At 62.8% G+C, this 16,163-nt stretch overlaps 1 protein-coding gene across 3 annotated transcripts in view; it reads right to left on the bottom strand.

Annotated features, from left to right (window-relative positions):
- Positions 1 to 2,402: 2,402 nt before the first annotated feature.
- The window catches only part of NTNG2 (netrin G2), a 58,895-nt gene continuing 45,134 nt past the window's right edge, over positions 2,403 to 16,163 (bottom strand). For 2 of the 3 annotated variants that reach the window (XM_090274920.1, XM_090274921.1), the window contains exons 5-9: positions 13,859 to 14,031; positions 11,363 to 11,389; positions 4,793 to 4,960; positions 3,384 to 3,518; positions 2,403 to 2,769 (exon numbers count right to left, since the gene is read on the bottom strand). In XM_090274920.1, coding sequence (XP_090131046.1) covers positions 2,534 to 2,769; positions 3,384 to 3,518; positions 4,793 to 4,960; positions 11,363 to 11,389; positions 13,859 to 14,031 — 739 coding nt within the window. In that variant the 3' untranslated portion in view covers positions 2,403 to 2,533. Of the gene's footprint in view, positions 2,770 to 3,383; positions 3,519 to 4,792; positions 4,961 to 6,326; positions 6,429 to 7,433; positions 7,509 to 11,362; positions 11,390 to 13,858; positions 14,032 to 16,163 lie in introns of all 3 variants that reach the window. The other variant, XM_090274922.1, reaches the window with a different exon arrangement.

Below are 16,163 nucleotides of genomic sequence, written 5' to 3'. Positions count from 1 at the left end.
CACAAGGCACGATTGTCGCTCCCAAGCCCCGCTGCGGAGGCACCTCCCTGCCCACTCCACCCTAATTCCCTCCTTCCCTCTCTAACGAGCCCCCACGCCCACGCCCTAGCTTTTGCTTCTAGGGAGCTGGACCCCGGCCTGGAGGGTGGGGGTGGGGCGGTGGATTGCCGGGGTCCCTCGTGTGCTAACACCCTGGTGGTCAGGAGGAAGGCAGCTGCTGTCCTGTGGCAGCCTGCGCTGCTGTTACCCCGGTGGGTGTGGGTCAGCTGCCCTCCTGTCGTTACAGGTGGGGGGCGCGGGCAGGTCCTGGTCTGGAAGGAGGTGGCCCGAGGTGGCATGGTCCTGACTCCTTGGCCTGTGCTGCTGGATTCGGGGTGTTACGGCGGACGGTGGATAGCAGGCGGCAAGGGGGATGCAGCCCAGGGAGGAAGGGTTTGGGTTTCTGTGTCCTCAGTGACCTTGGGGGTCCTGGATGCTGGGTGGGCAGAGCCTGTGATTTAGGAATTGGTAAAAGTCTGCAGGTAACAGAAAAGCCAAATGCCAGTTTTTAATCGCATCAAGGTTTATTTTTTCTCACATGTTAAGAAGTGCAGAGGTCGGCCACCAGGGCAGTTCCCCGGCCCTGCCAGGTCGTCAGAAAAGCAGCTTTCACCTTCCTGGCTCCACCGGTCTCACTCTCGGGGTGGCCAGGTGGGCCCTCCCCGCAGCCCTGCTGGCTGAGCAGTACGGGAGGGGAGACAGAAAAGCCAGGGCCCAAAACTGGGCCAACTGAGGTTGGGTGCGGAGTGCGGGGGAGGGAAGCTTTCTGGAAGACCCACCCATCACCCTTGCTCCATCTCATTGGCCAGAACTGTCCCACAGCCATGCCCATGTAGAAGGAGCCCCAGACTTTTCACTTTAGCGCGGCTCAGTCAGTAGAAAAGGAGACAAAGCCACAGGGACCAGACACAAGGCACTTCTTTGGGGGGCCTGGAGCCGACTGCAGCCTGGGGCTGCGGGGTGGGCGTTCAGCCTTGAAACGCAGCTGGCCGTGTTTGGTATCAGTTGTAGCTCCCTCTCCTTTGCTGTGCTGTGATCTCATCACTGTCAAGATCAGGTTTGTTCAGCTGGGTCCTAGCATTGCCTGGGGGACCTGCGGGAGTGTGGCCGGTCTAAACCTCCCAGCGGCTGCTGCAGGCGGCCCTGGGAAACTTCCAGATTGTGGGAAAGTAAGTAGATGGGGAGGGAGACCTGGGTGCAATGCCCAAGAGCTGGAAACACCCGGGCACCCTCCTGAGCAAAGGGCCTCTCGATGGGCCCCATCCTTCAGCGCTTCCTCTTTAAGCCCTCAAGCTGCCGGGGGCCCTTGGCTGGCTGTCCTGGGCCCACCCTGGGACTCAGGACTGGAAGGAGGCAGCAGCCAGCTGCAGGCCCTGGGCCTGAGACCACACAACCGTCCTGGTTTCTAAGTCGGAGCCTGAAGTCACCTCTGCTAGGAGGCTGGGCCAGTCCCTTCCCTAGGACTTCTCAGCAAGGGTATCAACGAACGCCAAGTGCTTGCAGATTTGAGGACCACGGAGGGAAAGTGCGATGGACTGGGTTTGGTTTGGTTTTTAATGAAGGGAGGGAGGCGGCGACCTCCCAAGTCTGGGGATGTGTGGGTCCCTTGCGGGGCCCCACCTGGCGCAGCGCGGGGAGCGCTCTGCTGGCCACGTGTGTGGGGGCGGGGCTGCCTGCTCTCCTTCATGGAAGGTCGGGAGAATGTGGCCTGAAAGTGAAGTCGGTTCTTTAAGGCTATTTTGTGGGCTCCTCTAAACCCCAAATGAACACAGAAAGAAAACAAGCCCTGGAGGCAGCAGTGAGCAGATTCTTTACTCCGTCCAATTACACACCATCAACCACCCTGGCGACCGGCGTCCCGCTCCTGCCTCTTCTTGTGGGGACGCGTGGTACAAACAAACATAGTTTTCTCTGAAGCAAATTTCCCAGCCCTCGCAGTTCTCCTTCCTTCTCCCTCCCCCCGACGGGGGGCTCCCGGGGCGCAGGCCTCTCTCCGGCCTGGCGTCTGGTAGGTTGCAAAGGAAAACCGAGAATACAAAGAGAATGAAGTCAGCGACTGGAGTGGTAGCAGCTGGACTTCCAGGTCCGCCGGCTGAGGGTCAGCCAGGGACAGGCGCCGGGGCGTCCGAAACAGTCGTGTGTGTGTGTGTGTGTGTGTGTGTGTGTGTGTGTGTGTGTACCTGGGGGTGTTGGGTGAGCAGCGTTTCTCCCCGCCCTTTGTCTCCCCGCCAGCAAGAAATAAAAGGAAAAGGGCGGCGGGACATAGAAAAACTAAGACCAAAATAGCAGGCCGCGGGGGCCAGGACCCCTCGGCGCCCCCTGCTGCAGCGCCGGGGCGGGGGCAGGTGCCACGAGGGTGGGAGGACAGCGGAGGACTCCGCTGAGTAGCACCTGGGAGCAGCGCAGGCCGCACCCTTCTTGCCGCCCGGCCCCCGGGGCGCAGGGCGCACGTGGAGAGGACCTGCCCTCGCTGGCCGCGGGTCCTCCGGCGGGCTCAGCAGCCTAGGCGGGCGGCCAGGCCCAGCAGCAGCAGGCAGCCGAGCAGGGTGGCGGGGCGCGGCTCGGCCCCCGGCGCGCGGTCGCAGTCCAGGCCCCCGTCGTCGTCGCCGGGGTCGCAGCGGGGCTGCTCGCAGCGCACGCCGGTGTAGCCGCGCGGGCAGGCGCAGCGCTGGTTCTGCAGGCAGGTGCCGCCGTTCTGGCAGAGCAGCTGGTCGTCGTCGCACACGTTGGCTGCGGGGCGAAGGGGCCGTTAAGTCGGGTTGTCGCCCGCTCCCCCTCCCACCCCCGGCGTGGAGCTTCTGGGACTGGGATGTGCGAACCCCTCGGGGCGCGGACGGGACGGGGCGGGGCGCACTTGGTGTGAAATGTCCCCACGTGGATGGTGACAACATCCAGGGAGACCTGGCCCTTCCTGCCTCCCGCTACAGCCCTGGCTCTCCCCACCCCCGGCACTGGCCTGGGTGCTGTTCCCGTGGCTGGAGCGCCCACCCACCCTCTCACCTCGGCCGATGCCGGGGCTCCGCCAGCCATTTCCCCGCACAGCCGCCCGCCCTCCGTCTTCCAGACAACTCCAGCCAACCCCCAGCTCCACTTTGCCTCCAGCTCCCTTCCCAAGGAACCCCAGCTCAAGCTCTCTCGTGATTCTCGCTTGACCCCGACCCTACCCCGAGTCGCACAGGCCCTCTCCCCGCCTGGACCCGGCCACTGTCTCCGACCCTGTCTATGGCAACATCAGGCCACGCCTCTAAGCCCTGCCGACTCACCGGGCCCTGCCCTGTCAGTATTGGCGCCCCGCCCACCGCCACACCCACAGCACCAGGCCCCGCCCCCGGGCGCGCACTCACGGTAACAGCCCTGGCGCCAGTAGTGCGTGGGGAGGCAGTCGTCGCACTTGGGTCCCGCCGCGCCCTCGCGGCACTCGCAGAAGCCCGTCTCGTTGCACCGGTCGTGCATGGAGCCGATCTGGTTGCAGTTGCACTCTGCGCGGACAGGGGCACCGTGTGCGCTCAGGGCGACTTGTGGGCACGGACCCCACCCCGCCCAGCCCGTATTCCTCCCAGCCAGCTCCGCACACCGCGTCCCTGTGAGCCCGCGGCTAGACGGCGCCCCTCGCCCTCCCCGGCCCGGGCGCTTTGTGTCCTGGGGCAGACCCTTCCCCTCTCTGGGCCTCAGCCTCCCCATCTGTGACTGGAGCTGTGACACTGACGGGTGCAAGGAGCCTCATCAGAGGCGGGGGGCCTCTGTCCCGGGGGCTGTAGCAGATGTGTGTGTTGGGGGTGCACCTGCAGCTCCCTCCAGGGCGCGTGCAGCAGCAGCCCCAGAGGCCTCTGGCCTCCCCAGTTGATTTCCTGGGGCCCGTGCTCTGTGGTAGGGGGCAAATGTCCCCACTGTGGGGATCCCTGACGCCCAGTGCCGCGCCTGGGGGTTAAGACAGACGGACGCTGGGGGAGGAGGGGCCTCTAATCCAATCCGGAGGCCTCACCCTGTCCCTGAGCTGGCCGTGTGACATCTGCAGCGCGGTTCTGTTTGGATCACTTTAGAGCTGATGGAATTACCTGAAGGCCGTTGCTGTAATTCAGAAGGACAGCTCCAGCTTTGTGGGCGGCCCCTCCTCTCCCAAGCCAGAGCTGGCCTGGGGGATGGGCACCCGGGCTGAGACTTGGCCTTTACTGGAGACGGGAGCAGGGGTGGTGGGCAGCCCTTCCTGGCTGGTGGGTGTTGGTTGGGGGCCATGGCTTTGGTCTTTTGGGATGGGCTGTCTCCACCCAGGCCCAGGGTCCCCAAAGCTAGTTCTGGAGCAGTTTGAGAAAAGCCCACTGTGGCTGGAGGGTCGCTTCATAAGCTGGGCTCTGCTTATAAAGCATTAGAAGAATTTCACTTGAGAATCATGTGGCTTAAGGCACAGAAGAGGGTTGCAGACCTTTGATCTGCCCCATCTCCTGATTTTACAAGCAGAGAAACCGACGCCGGGAGAAGGGAGGGAGCTGCCCCAGTGCACACAGCAAGGCAAGCGCTAGGACTAGTCTTTGACCCCGACCTGTGGCCCCTGGGACCGAATGGGGGCGTGGTTAACAGCAGATTCCGGAGGCTTCTGTCTTTAAAGAGGCCAGCGGGGTCAGGCTCTGGGGTGGGAATATCCACAGCCTCCCCGGGGGCGTCGGACTCAGGGGTGTTCGGACCCCACCGAACACTCTGGGCCGCCGTGTGCAGGCGCCCAGCCCAGCTCAGTCTCGCGCCCGCCCGCCCGGCTCACCGATGCACACGTTCTCGTCGTCCAGCTCCGCGGAGCCGTTGCGGTAGAAGCCCAGACGGCAGTGCTGGCAGTGCTGGCCTCGCGTGTTGTGTTTGCAGCTGACGCAGGTCACCACGTTGAGGAAGTCGATGTAGCTGCAGCGGTTGGAGTGGCCGTAGCACTCACAGTCTGGGCCACAGAGAGTGGGCGACACTGAGGTTCGTGAGCCAAGGGGCGCTGGCTCCCTGCTGCCCCTCCCCCATGCGGTCAGGGAGAGGAAGGACCAGCCCTGGGACATGCAGGGTGTCGGGCCAGGCACAGGAAGGCAAGTGTACATGTGGAAAGAGAGGGGCTTGCCAGCTTTGAGACCGGCCCACAAATCCCCACTGGGCCCTGTGGCCGGGATGCAGGGAGGGCCAGTGGGCAGCACCCGCCGAGTGCCAGGGTGAGGTGCTCTTAGCGGAGGTGTTGGGAGATGCCAGGGTGATTAGAAATGATTCATGCAGGGAGGGTGGTTCAGGCCACCAGGCGGAGCTCAGGGACGGCAGTGCCTGGGTTCGTGGTGTTCACCACCGTGTCCCCAGAGACTCAATGAAGGATTGGTGCATGCATGACTGCCGGATGGGTGGATGGAAGGGGCCAGAAGCTTCCTCCCCATGCTGCTTTGGAAGATGGTTGGAAAGGAAAACGCCACCTGCGGGCCCCTTTCTTATTAGCCTGAGCTGTTCTGCAAAGCTGATTGACACCAGAGGACCCGCCCCTTTGCCTCCCCTAATCTTGGCCCAGCTTGTTCCTCACCAAGCCGCCTCCTCCTCCAGCCCTGTATCTGCTCCGCTGACTGGGCGAGCCTTGTGACCACCTGGGACAAGGCCCCGCAGATTGGGAGTGGATTCCACCACCTCATGAAGGGGTGGGATCTGGTCAGGAGGGTCACCTTCCCTGACACAAGAAGGGGGCTGTTTCTTGGTGTCCCTCCCAGGGCGCTCAAGACCTCCTTGAATAAGAAAGCCAATGTGGCCACCCCTGGACGAGGAAGGATGCCGGCCACCCTCTTTGGAACACCATCTGTGTGTCTCCGAGGACCAGCCTCCCTCTGTGAGGGACAGGGAGGGAGGGCCGGGCCTCAGGGGCCCAGGGCACACAGACCTTGGAGACATGCGCCTCTGAGATGTGCCCAGGAGGGGGTGGACCTCCTGAACCTGCCCCCTTCACCTTGTCCCTCCAGGGACGAGAAGGCAAGGCATCCTCCAAGTGTCCCCTGTGACCCAGATCTCGCTTCAGCCAAGACGAGCCCCTGGGCCACACCTCCCAGGGGAGCTGGGACAGGCTCCTTCTGGCAGCTGCCCACTGTGCCTCTGACTCACGCCTGCTCCCAGCTCCCATGGGGAGGGCGCTGGAGGGCAGAGAGGCTGTTTCACCTTGACCCGGCTCCTCCGGGAAGTTTTCTGAGCCTGGTATCGGCCCTCCATCCTGCTTCGTCTTTTCCAGTGGAGGGGCCCCTGGGGGGTGCGGGGTGCTGGAGGAGGGCTGACCGGCCCTGGGGCCTTCCTCTTACCTTGGAATTCTTCAGTGGGCAGCACTTGAGGAGATTTGGGCCTGAGCTGGAAAGGTTTGGAGGCCTTGGTGGGGGCAGGGGCAGTGGTGAAGGCGCTCACAGCTTGGGGATGAGAAACCCGCTCTCCCGGCAGCCACAGTCCAGCTGCCCGGGGCGGGCTGTCAGGCCCAGGGAGAACCCAGCAGCAGCTCCCAAGGAGCTCCGCCGGGCTCTGGGCAGCTCTGTCACATGCTCGGATTTGAGGTGACAGCACGTCCAGGAGCGCGCAGAACCAGCCTGCCTTCGGTCCCCGCCCTGGCGACCATGTACACGCCCAGCCGGGTCGATCCTCCGCATCACGCCCCCACTCCAGCGCCCCCCACGGCGCGAAGCACTGCGCTGAAGCCCGGCCGCTTCGGGACGGGTGGAAACCATCGCTTCCCCTCTGCTCCCCTGTCTCTGCCCCCAACCTCGCGTGAGCGCCACCTCCGGGGTCCGAGCGTGGCACTCGAGCCGTTGGTACCTCTGCTCTTCCTGAAGCAGCTCCCTGCTCCGGCCACGCGAGGCCTTGGCCAAGGTTCCCCACTGGTACGTGTCCAGAGCAGACCGTCCAGAACCGCCCCCGCCCGACTTCTGTGGGCGAGCCTGCCGGGCCCCAGCCAGCCCAGGACAGGGAGGTGACAGCTGTGGCAGGCTCTAACTGTCCCCATCACCTGGGTGTAGGGGGCAGGCGCCTGGCTGGGGCCTCCAGGCTGCTGGGAACTCACTGCACAGGGACCCTCCCTCACTCTTTTGGTTCCGCTCCAGAACATTCTGCCAGCAGAGGGCACTCAAAGCCCTGCTCACAGCCGGAGCTGGGGCTGGTGCGGAGGGGAATGAATTGGGGCCGGGGGTGACAGGGGGTCCTGCCTAACGAGGCATTAGGGTCTGAGCCCTTGGGGCGGTGATGAAAAGGGGCTGTCACTGACCCTAAGCAGGTGAGAGGTGGGTGGGGTCAGGTAGAGCTCCGAGGCCCCTCCCCTCAGTCCCCTGAGACCCCCTCCCACCCCAAGTCCCCACCATGTACACCTGCTACCTCCACCAAGGGGGAGGGACCTATGGGTCTAAGAGGAAGACCCCACCCCATACCTTCTGCACTGGAGGGCACCTGGGGCCCGGGGGCTCTCTCCCCTGGGGGGGCTGCTGTCGATGGCCTGATCCACTCTTGGGGGAAGAAGAGAAGACACCACGTCATGCAAGAGGATGGGACTGGGGGTGTCCTGGGGACATTCTGAGGCGTCTCCCCCACAGGCCCTTACCACAAGCAGCCCTACAGGAAGTGGCTCTGTCTACACCAGCCAAACAGAACTAGATCCAAATCTGCAGAAGAGGCAGCGTCCACACTACCGCAGCCTGCAGCGGACGCCTCCATGCCTGAGACTCTGCATACTTTGGGCAGTCTCTCCTGCAGCGTGACACCTGATTGGGGAACTTTTCTGCCCCTGTGTGGTCCCTGTGTTGCCACTGAAGGGCAGAGTGACAGTGAGTCCTGTATCTGGGCCCAGACCCCTCTGTGCTGGTCTCTGGCTAATGACCGTAAAGGAGGCGTGTATTCTGGCCAAGACATCACACGTGTCCAGAAGAGCCCTCAAAGGCTTCCTGTCCAACCCAATGCAGGGACGGCATGCCCTCCAGCGTCTGGCCTGCCTCTCTGGCCACCACCTTGCCCTCCGACCACTGGTTTGGGCCCATTTTCACCAGGGACCCCAGTGTAAGTCAACCCCCAAATGCCACAGCGCCGTTGCTAAGATCGAGTGGATACGCCACCCAGGCAGCTGCAGACGGCACAGTCAGGGCATCGCTCGGCGCCAGGTTTCAAAGGACACACCCAGAGGAACAGTGGAGAAATCGGATTCTTTCCACTTCTAAAGGGATTACGCGGGATGCCAGTTGGAAGGGAAAAAAAAAAAAGAAAGAAAATCTACCAACTAAAAAGTGCGGGAGACTCCAGCTGGGAGCCGGGAGCCTTTGGACATCAAATTGACATTGCTGTGGAGTTCAATGTGGAGACGAGCCGGCCCGGCGCGGCTTAATTAGAGGCGCACTAAAGCCTGCCCGAAGGCCTCGGGCTCTGGCGCCGCTCTCCCACCACCTCTGGGGGGACAGGATTAGAGGTTGGGAGCGGCCTTCTCTGCCAGGCAGCTCCCGCTCTTCAGGCAGCTTGACATTGGCAGGAAGGAGAAGCACCTGGGCCAGCGGTTCATGGGCCCAGCGGGATGCTGGCCAAAGAACCCAAAGCACCTGCCAGGAGGCACCTGGAGAGACTCGGGAACTTTCCAGAGATGGGCTCTGGCTGTGGGAGAGGCCCCCGCTGGGCTCTCCAGGGATAGACTCAGGTGCGCTGGAAGAACATTCTCGCAGGGGCTTGTGCCACGTGCCAAGACCAGATGGAGGCCCCGTCTGTTCCTTAGGAGCCAGGAGCTGTGTGAGCTGGATCGTAATGATGGCACCACCTCGCAGCCCTCCTGGAGCCCCGCCACCACCCCGGGCCTCAGGGCAGTAGCCCTGGGTGGTGTCCGGAGTCAGCGAGCCCCGAGTTCGAGGCCTGCCCAGGCACCTCTTCCACTTCTTTTTTCTTTTCCAACAGCTTTACTGGGGTACATTTACATACCTTCCAGCCCCGCTGCCTCTTCCTAAGCCTGAACACCTGCTCCTGGAGTGACGAAAATGGCAGGCCTCACCTCACAGAGCGGCGAGCCCGGGGGCGGGGGTGGAGAGCGGGGTGCCTGCACCCACTGCAGCGACTGCCTTTCTTAGTGGGGGTCCAGGTACAACGGAGGCCCAGGTACAGCCGTCTGTGGCTAAATGCAGTGCTGGCCCTAGACGGGGGCATCTCAGCCACTGGCTGTCGCCCTGGAACTGCCTTCTCCCCAAACGTCCCGGTGCTGGGCTCGGGCTGCACAGCTGACCCCGACCTCGCGGGACGTGCGGCTCGGAGAAGGGGGCGCCTCCTCCTCCCGGTCCAGCCTCACCCTGTCGCCTCGGCCCACCGCGCTGGCCTCTGGCTCCGTCCTGAAGGCCCAGCTCTGTGGGGGCCCCTCACCCCTGCACCGCGTCAGGAGCGCTCACAAAGTGGGGTCCGTGGCCAGACAGGCACAGCGCCCACCACGCCTAGTTTTGTTCGGTCCGCCCATCACGGGCTTAGCAAGAAAAGCACAGGTCTCAGGTGGCCGAGCCAACTATGTCTGCATTTCAGGGTGACCCCCCCACCCTGTTCTCTCCCTCAAAGACGACACTGGGCCAGAGGCCCCCCTGAAGTCCTCGGCCGCCCCCGCGGCTGGCCCTGCCCCCTGCCAGTGCCCCCGTGGAGAAGGGAGGAAGGATCAGGAAGAGCTGTGTGTGCCGTCCCGGGTCCCATTAGGACACCTGGTACCTGCCGTGGGCAGTCTGGTGAGACCCCAGGTGGGACCAGAAGGCCACCCCAGCACCCCACGTCTCGAGCACAGGCCAGTCCCACTGTGAAGGGGAGTAAGACCCTGAGAGGCGGTGTTTCCAAGCCTGGCGTTAGCTGTGGACCCCAGAGGGTGACCGCTGTGGTTGATGCGGGGCAGGAAGCCAGCCAGACCCTGGCCCAGCCCGCAGTGCCGGCAGCCCGTATTCCAGAACCCTGGCGCAGGGGCTCCCCGAGTGTCCCCTCCCACAGCTGGCCGCGGAGGGGCCGAGCAGGGCCTGGGCTGGCGGTGGGGGCGGGGCACTGAAGCAGGAGCCCCGCTGCAGACACCCTATCTTTGGGTGAGCTCTGTGTGGCCTGGCCGCCATGGGCCCCTCCTTCTAGGCCACCGTGGCCTTTTGGCCATGCTGGTTTCCACGCCTCCTGAGCGGCGCCTTGGGGGCGGGGAGAGGAAGAAGATTCCAGAAGCTTGAAGGGAGCCCTGAACCTGCCCGCTGGAGCCCAGGGACAGGGGAGCCCCGATGGCCTGGAGGCCCCTCACCCCTCTCCTGTGGCTGCAGGGTCCTAGCTTCTCTACTCTAAGGGCCAAGCCCTGCCCTCCTCAGGGCTGATGACCCCACAGCATCACAGCCCATCACAGAGAGCGGCAGCACTTGGCAAGAACCGGGGCAGGCGGGGCACCCAGGCTGTTCCTGGGCACGCACCTGTGGGCTGTGGGCTGCTGGGGCCATGGGGGCCCGAGCAGTGGATGTGGAGGGGACAGGAGTGGTTGGGTCCCCCTCATGGCCACAGTGGCCACAGGGCCTTTGGGGAGGGGTCTTTCCAGGACCCCACCAATTCCTGGCGAGAGATGAGGGAAGCGAGAGAGGGTGGGGTGACCCAGAGAAGTGACTGAGCACCCCACTGAGTGCATCTGAGTCCCCTCCGGAGCCAGCGACCTCTGGCGTGCCAGCAGGGTGCCGCCGGGGTCAGGTATGGCCCCAAGAGCCCTGGCGGAGGGAGGCAGTGCCCCCCAAGAGCATTTCTGAGATTGCTTGGCACCGGCGAGTGTTCTCAGAGCAGAGGGCAGTGCCCGCCTGGGCGCGGGACCACTTCACGGCAGCCTGCTGGGCACCCGTGCGCACCCTCCCTCGCCTTCCTCCCGCACTCGCTCTCGGGGCGTCCCCGCTGCGGGTGGCCTGGCTGCCCTGGGAGCCTCAGGCCCGGGCTCGCCCCCCAGCCTCCCCATGGCTGACAGCGCGCAGGGGGAGGCGGGCCCCACGGGCAGGCTGGGGGGACTCTGCCGCTGGTCTGGCTGGGGAAGAAGGTGACCCCCACTCTTGCCTGACCGGAGAGGGGGGCCAGGACTCCCCCAGGGGTCATGGGGACCTTTCCAAAGCAGCACTAACCAAGAAGCTTGAGGGAGAAGTTGTGAATTGGGGGCAGGGGGGTGCCTGGGTCAGTGAAAGGGGACAGGAAGGGGTGGTCAGAGGGGAAGATACACGTGGCGCAACCGGGGGGGCGTGCGGCAGCCTGAGGACCCAGCAGGGACAGGGCACCCCCTGCTTTGGTCTCCTGCTCTTTCCAGGACATGCAAAGGGGCTCGTGCATTGCAGGCCCCCGTCGCTGTCCCCAGGTGTGTACTTACTGCCAACAGCGGACCCTGCAGCAGCACCTGTGGGGAGAGAAGGGTCACAGCGTGGTGGCCAGAGAGGCAAGGGCCCAGGCCACCTCTTCCCTGCAGGGGGTGGGGGGCAGGGGGCGGGGCCCGGGGAAGGAAATTTACAGTCACGGGTAATTGTGAGCCCTCACTTCGCAGCGACTGGGACACAGATCACTGCCACCCTGAGAGGGAGGGGCCGCCATGAGCCCATTTTGCAGACAGAGAAGCTGGGTCTCAGGGCTGTGACACTCCTATCAGGGGACATGCTCATAAACGCCAAACACCCCGCTGGGGGTGCTCGTGTGCCTCTCTTGTTTGCCTTTAGCCTCCGAGGTCCCCTGGTGCAGGACAAGGAGGCGGGAGGTGTTCTGGGGGTGCGCTGGGACATGGAAGAACATGAGTGTCATGGGGTAAGGGGAGTGTCCCAAGCCACAGGGACAGGAAGATCCAGGCCTAAGAGACGCTGGGGGAGGAGAGGGCTCAGGATAGTGGGCCTGGAGGGCGTTTGGTTCAGGGGTGGAGTGGGAGGGGGGTGTGTGGGGGTGACCTCACAGGGCCTTGTATGGGGGGCTGGCTAGTCAGGGTTTTATTCTGAGGGTGCTGGACATAGGGCTCCACAGGTTCTGGAACCAGGTCCCCCCAGGTGTGGAAAGACCTTTGATTGCAGAGGGGAAGGTGGGGGCGCCCTGTGGGGGGGGGCTGTGTGTTGGGACACTTGCTGAGACGGGAGGGCTTGTTTCAATCTGTGTCTCTTGGGGGCTCTTTTCTCCTGGATGTCCCAGCAAGGTGGGGACCCGGGTGAGGAAGCTTTAGGCTCAGGACGGGGAGCGCTGCCAGCCTCACCCTGCTCCTGAAGACCCTGGGGAGGCGGGGAGCAGAGGCAGCGCCCCAAACTAGGAAGCTTCCGCTGCCCGCATAGGACTGAGGGGACGAGCAGAGTCAGAGCCAAGGCCTGGCCCGGCCTGTCTGTCCGTCCCTGGGTGCACACAGGGTGTGTGACCTGCAGGGCCAGGTCTTGGTCTGGGGGGCTCTGGAGACCCTGGAGGACCCTTCTGGAAGGAGAATGGGACACAGGGAGGCGGCGAGGGACGGGGAGGCCCACAGGACAGGGGATGCCAGTGAGGGTGCCGGTCAGGGAGGGAAGTGACAGGGACTGCAGAAAGGCTTCGGGAGGCCGCGCGGGCAGCGAGGAGAGGGGGCAGGCGTCTGGGGAGGAGGGGCCCGGGGCCGGTGTCCACGCAGAGTGCGCCCTGTGCCTCTGGAGGCCGCGCGTGCTGTGAGCAGCTGGCGGGGCCCTCGTCAAAGGCCTGTCGCGCTGCCCGCCCAGGACACACACGACATGCCGGTCACGGCCTCACTGTGAGGCTTTCAGCTTTGATCGGCCTAAAGGCACCCGGATCTTTCACGAGTGGGAAGGCGGGGCTCCTGCGTGTGCCCAGGGTGGGGGGGCAGGGTGGCCGTCCAGGGGCCAGAAGCCACTGCCCAGCCCTGGCTTTGGAGCCAGCTCTGGGGAACCCCGGGAGGGTGCCGGGGCGCTGGGCCTCAGTCTGCTTGTCTGGAGAGTGGGGTAGTAACAGCCCCACCAGCAGGGCTGTTGGGGGGCCAGGTAAGAAGCTGTGCTGAGCGCAGCCTCTCTGTCAAAGCGCCTGACGAATGTCAGACATCAGTGAAATCACTCAGGGTGGGTCTGGAAGAGCTCCCCCTTCCCTAGGGCCAGCCTGGGCCCTTGTCCCGTGCAGCTCAGGGGTGCCCTGGGAGACACCGAGGATGATGCTGGGGTCTCCGATGAGTGGGGGTGTTCATGATACAGGCACGTGAGGCCACACCCTGAAGATTGCTTCTCAGGCACAGGAAGGCTGTGCAGAGAGCGGGGCCAGGGACCGGATCAGCAGGGGACTCGGTGAAGGCCTGGAAGGACCCCTCTGTTCATGGGGTAATCGGACACCTGCTTCTGGGGGTGGCTCTGGGGCTGAAGGGGTGCTGGCCACGCCCCCTGTGGCTGTAAATGCCCACGAACACTGGTTATGAGGCCATCAGTCAGCTGGATGAGGGGTCTCTGCCCTCCACCCTGACCCCGTGGCCTTCTCTCCCTCTCCAGCCTTCAGGGCCAAGGAGGGGACGGATGGTAGGGAAGATGCTGAGCAGCTCACCTGGGCCGCCCCTGCCACCCTCCAGGCCGGAACCGCAGCGGAGGTTCGGGGAGAACGCAGGTGTGCCCGAGGGCCTTGATTACAAGGCCTGGTGCTGGGAACCCGGGGACAGGGGCGTGAGTGTGTGCATTTTTGCATGTTTGTGAGTGCACTTGTGCACACATGTGCGTGTGCATGCATGTTTATAGTGCATGTTGCTTGTGTTTGTGTGTGCACGTTTGAGCATGCATAATGCATGTGAGCGTGTGTGTATGACCCAGGCTCCTGGGGCCGAGGGGCGGGGAGACCACGGCCCGGCCGGCCGGAGGTCGGGGCGCCCTGCTGTACGTACACGCGTTGGGAGAGCCGTGGGGCAGCGGCAGGTAGGAGCCGGCGCGCCAGGAGCGGGTGCGGAAGTTCTTGCGGCAGCGGCCGCAGTCGGGGCCCGTGGTGTTGTGCTCGCACTCGCACTGCAGGCTGCCCTCGCGCACGGAGCACAGGCTGGCGTGCAGGTTACACTTGCACCTGCAGGGACACAGGGACGGAGAGTCGGCGAGCCTGGGGGGCACCCGGGAAGCCCCCCGTCCCACCTTCCAGGATTCTTGGTCAGGACAACCGCTCCCTGAGTCCCCTCCCGCTGAGGGGTCGCCACTGGGTCCTTGCCCAGCGTGAAGGCCGCCCCTGGACGGGGCTGCTGGCCTGTCCTCTTTGATCAGGGGTCTGAGGGTTCATGGCGTCTTGGCTGGGGAGGGGTGACAAGGTGTCCTTGTCCCAGCAGCTCAGCTTCCGATCATCTCAGCTCTAGACAAGGTGGGCTGGCAGGTAGCGGGAACTGTTCCCCCGCCCCTTGCTGTGTAGACGAGGACCTTCCTGGCCCCAGGTGGCACCTCTGCTGCCAACCATGGCCACGCCCATGTCCTTAAGGGCAGACAGAAACGCCAGACTCGCAAACACCTGTCAGGTCATCCACGTATGTATTATTCATTCACTCATTCATTCATTCATGCAAACATTTATAGTCAATTCATTATTCTGAAAACTGGTAAATAAAGGGAAAGAACAGAGCATCCATCCTGCCTGTCCTACATAAACCGCACCCCTGGGTAACCGACAGTTGACGAGGGGTGTCCCTTTCATAGAAGTGTTCCAGCAGGTGACTGAAGGAGGAACGGTAGGCACAGAAGGAGGCCTCACAGCAGCTCCCACTGGATGAGAGACTTGAGGCTCTGAGCCTCAACAGCCCGGAGCATCACAGAGAGGCAGCCAGGGAGAAGCTTTTCAGACCGGAAGACACGCCCCGCCCCGCAGCAGTCTTGTCAAAACAAATCGAACTTGAATCGGATCAAGCTTCTGGATCCGACTATGAATGTACAGGAAAGAGAGAGGACAGAGGAACATACTAAACCACACCCGGGGGTGCAACTGGCCAAATGCAGACCGAGGGAACCCCGGAAGTGCCGGCCCGGTTTCCTGAGCAGGTGAGTCGCAGAATCTGACCTGGAGAGAGGGGGCCCAGGTGGAGAGGAGCCTCAAAGGCAGATCCCCCCATTGCAGGGTGCAAACCGCACCTGGATCTTGATTCAAACAACCTCCAAACTCAAATAAACAAACGGAATGTATGTTCATGAGACAGCTGGAAATCGGAATACTGACTGTATTTGAGGAATTAAATGAACATTTATTGGGTGCAATGATAGTAGCCCCTCTCTATATCGTGGTTCACTTATCGCGGCCTCGCTGTATCGCGGGGTTTACAAAAGCATTATATTTAATTATTTACCGCGGATTTTCCGCTCTATCGTGGGAGTTTGCGGTACTGTGTATGTATGTTGTTAAAGTGACGTAGGTTTAAGAGCGTAGAATATGTTTAAGAACATAAGTAGTGTTTATAAAAGTGTGGAAAAGGTTAATAAGGGACCGGGAACGGTTTATAAGGGTGTGGGAAGGGTTTATAAAGCCTTAAAATATATATAAACACTAGAACAAATGTAAGGTTCCCACTTCGCGGATCTTCGCCTGTCGCGGGGGGTGGGGATCATCTGCGATAAGTGAGGGAATACTGTACTGAGGGCACATCAGAGAAGGAAAACTCTGACTCCAAAAAACCTCCGCTGCCTTGCGGCATACCTCTTCAGGGGAAAGGCTAAGGGAGTAAACCCCGACAGAAAATCCAGAGCCGGAGTCCCTAAGGCGGTTTGACATTGTAGTCAACACCGGCAACTCCTGCGGCGCACCTGAAGCCAAGCTGTATTGACTCCGTCTTTCCCTTGGATCCTTCAGCTGCGAAGAGAGGGGGGGTCTGCTGCATGGGCAACAGCAGACCCTCCATATCACCCTGCCCAGGCTCTGTAGCTTCAGCTTCACTGGAGAGGACACTCCAGCGTCATCGCAAGATGTCGATTCAACACGGGAGGAGACAGATACCGTGTCACTCCCGAGTCGGACTGCACAGCCATTCTCGGCGGTGCAGATAGACTCTTAAGAAGCTACACCATCGTCTCTCGAGACGGACGGCTGCCGACGACTGTACTGAGGTTATGTTTTTAGAGATTCACATGGAAACACTTACCGATGAACTATCTGATGTCTGGGATTTGCTTCAGAATAACAAAAAGGAAGGACACGGGCAGAGGTACAGGTGAGACACGAAGGGTTGC

Source organism: Furipterus horrens, unplaced genomic scaffold (assembly GCF_987537825.1).
Source record: "Furipterus horrens unplaced genomic scaffold, mFurHor1.1.pri manual_scaffold_4, whole genome shotgun sequence".
Classification (NCBI taxonomy): domain Eukaryota; kingdom Metazoa; phylum Chordata; class Mammalia; order Chiroptera; family Furipteridae; genus Furipterus; species Furipterus horrens.
This window is presented reverse-complemented; position numbering and strand designations above follow the sequence as displayed.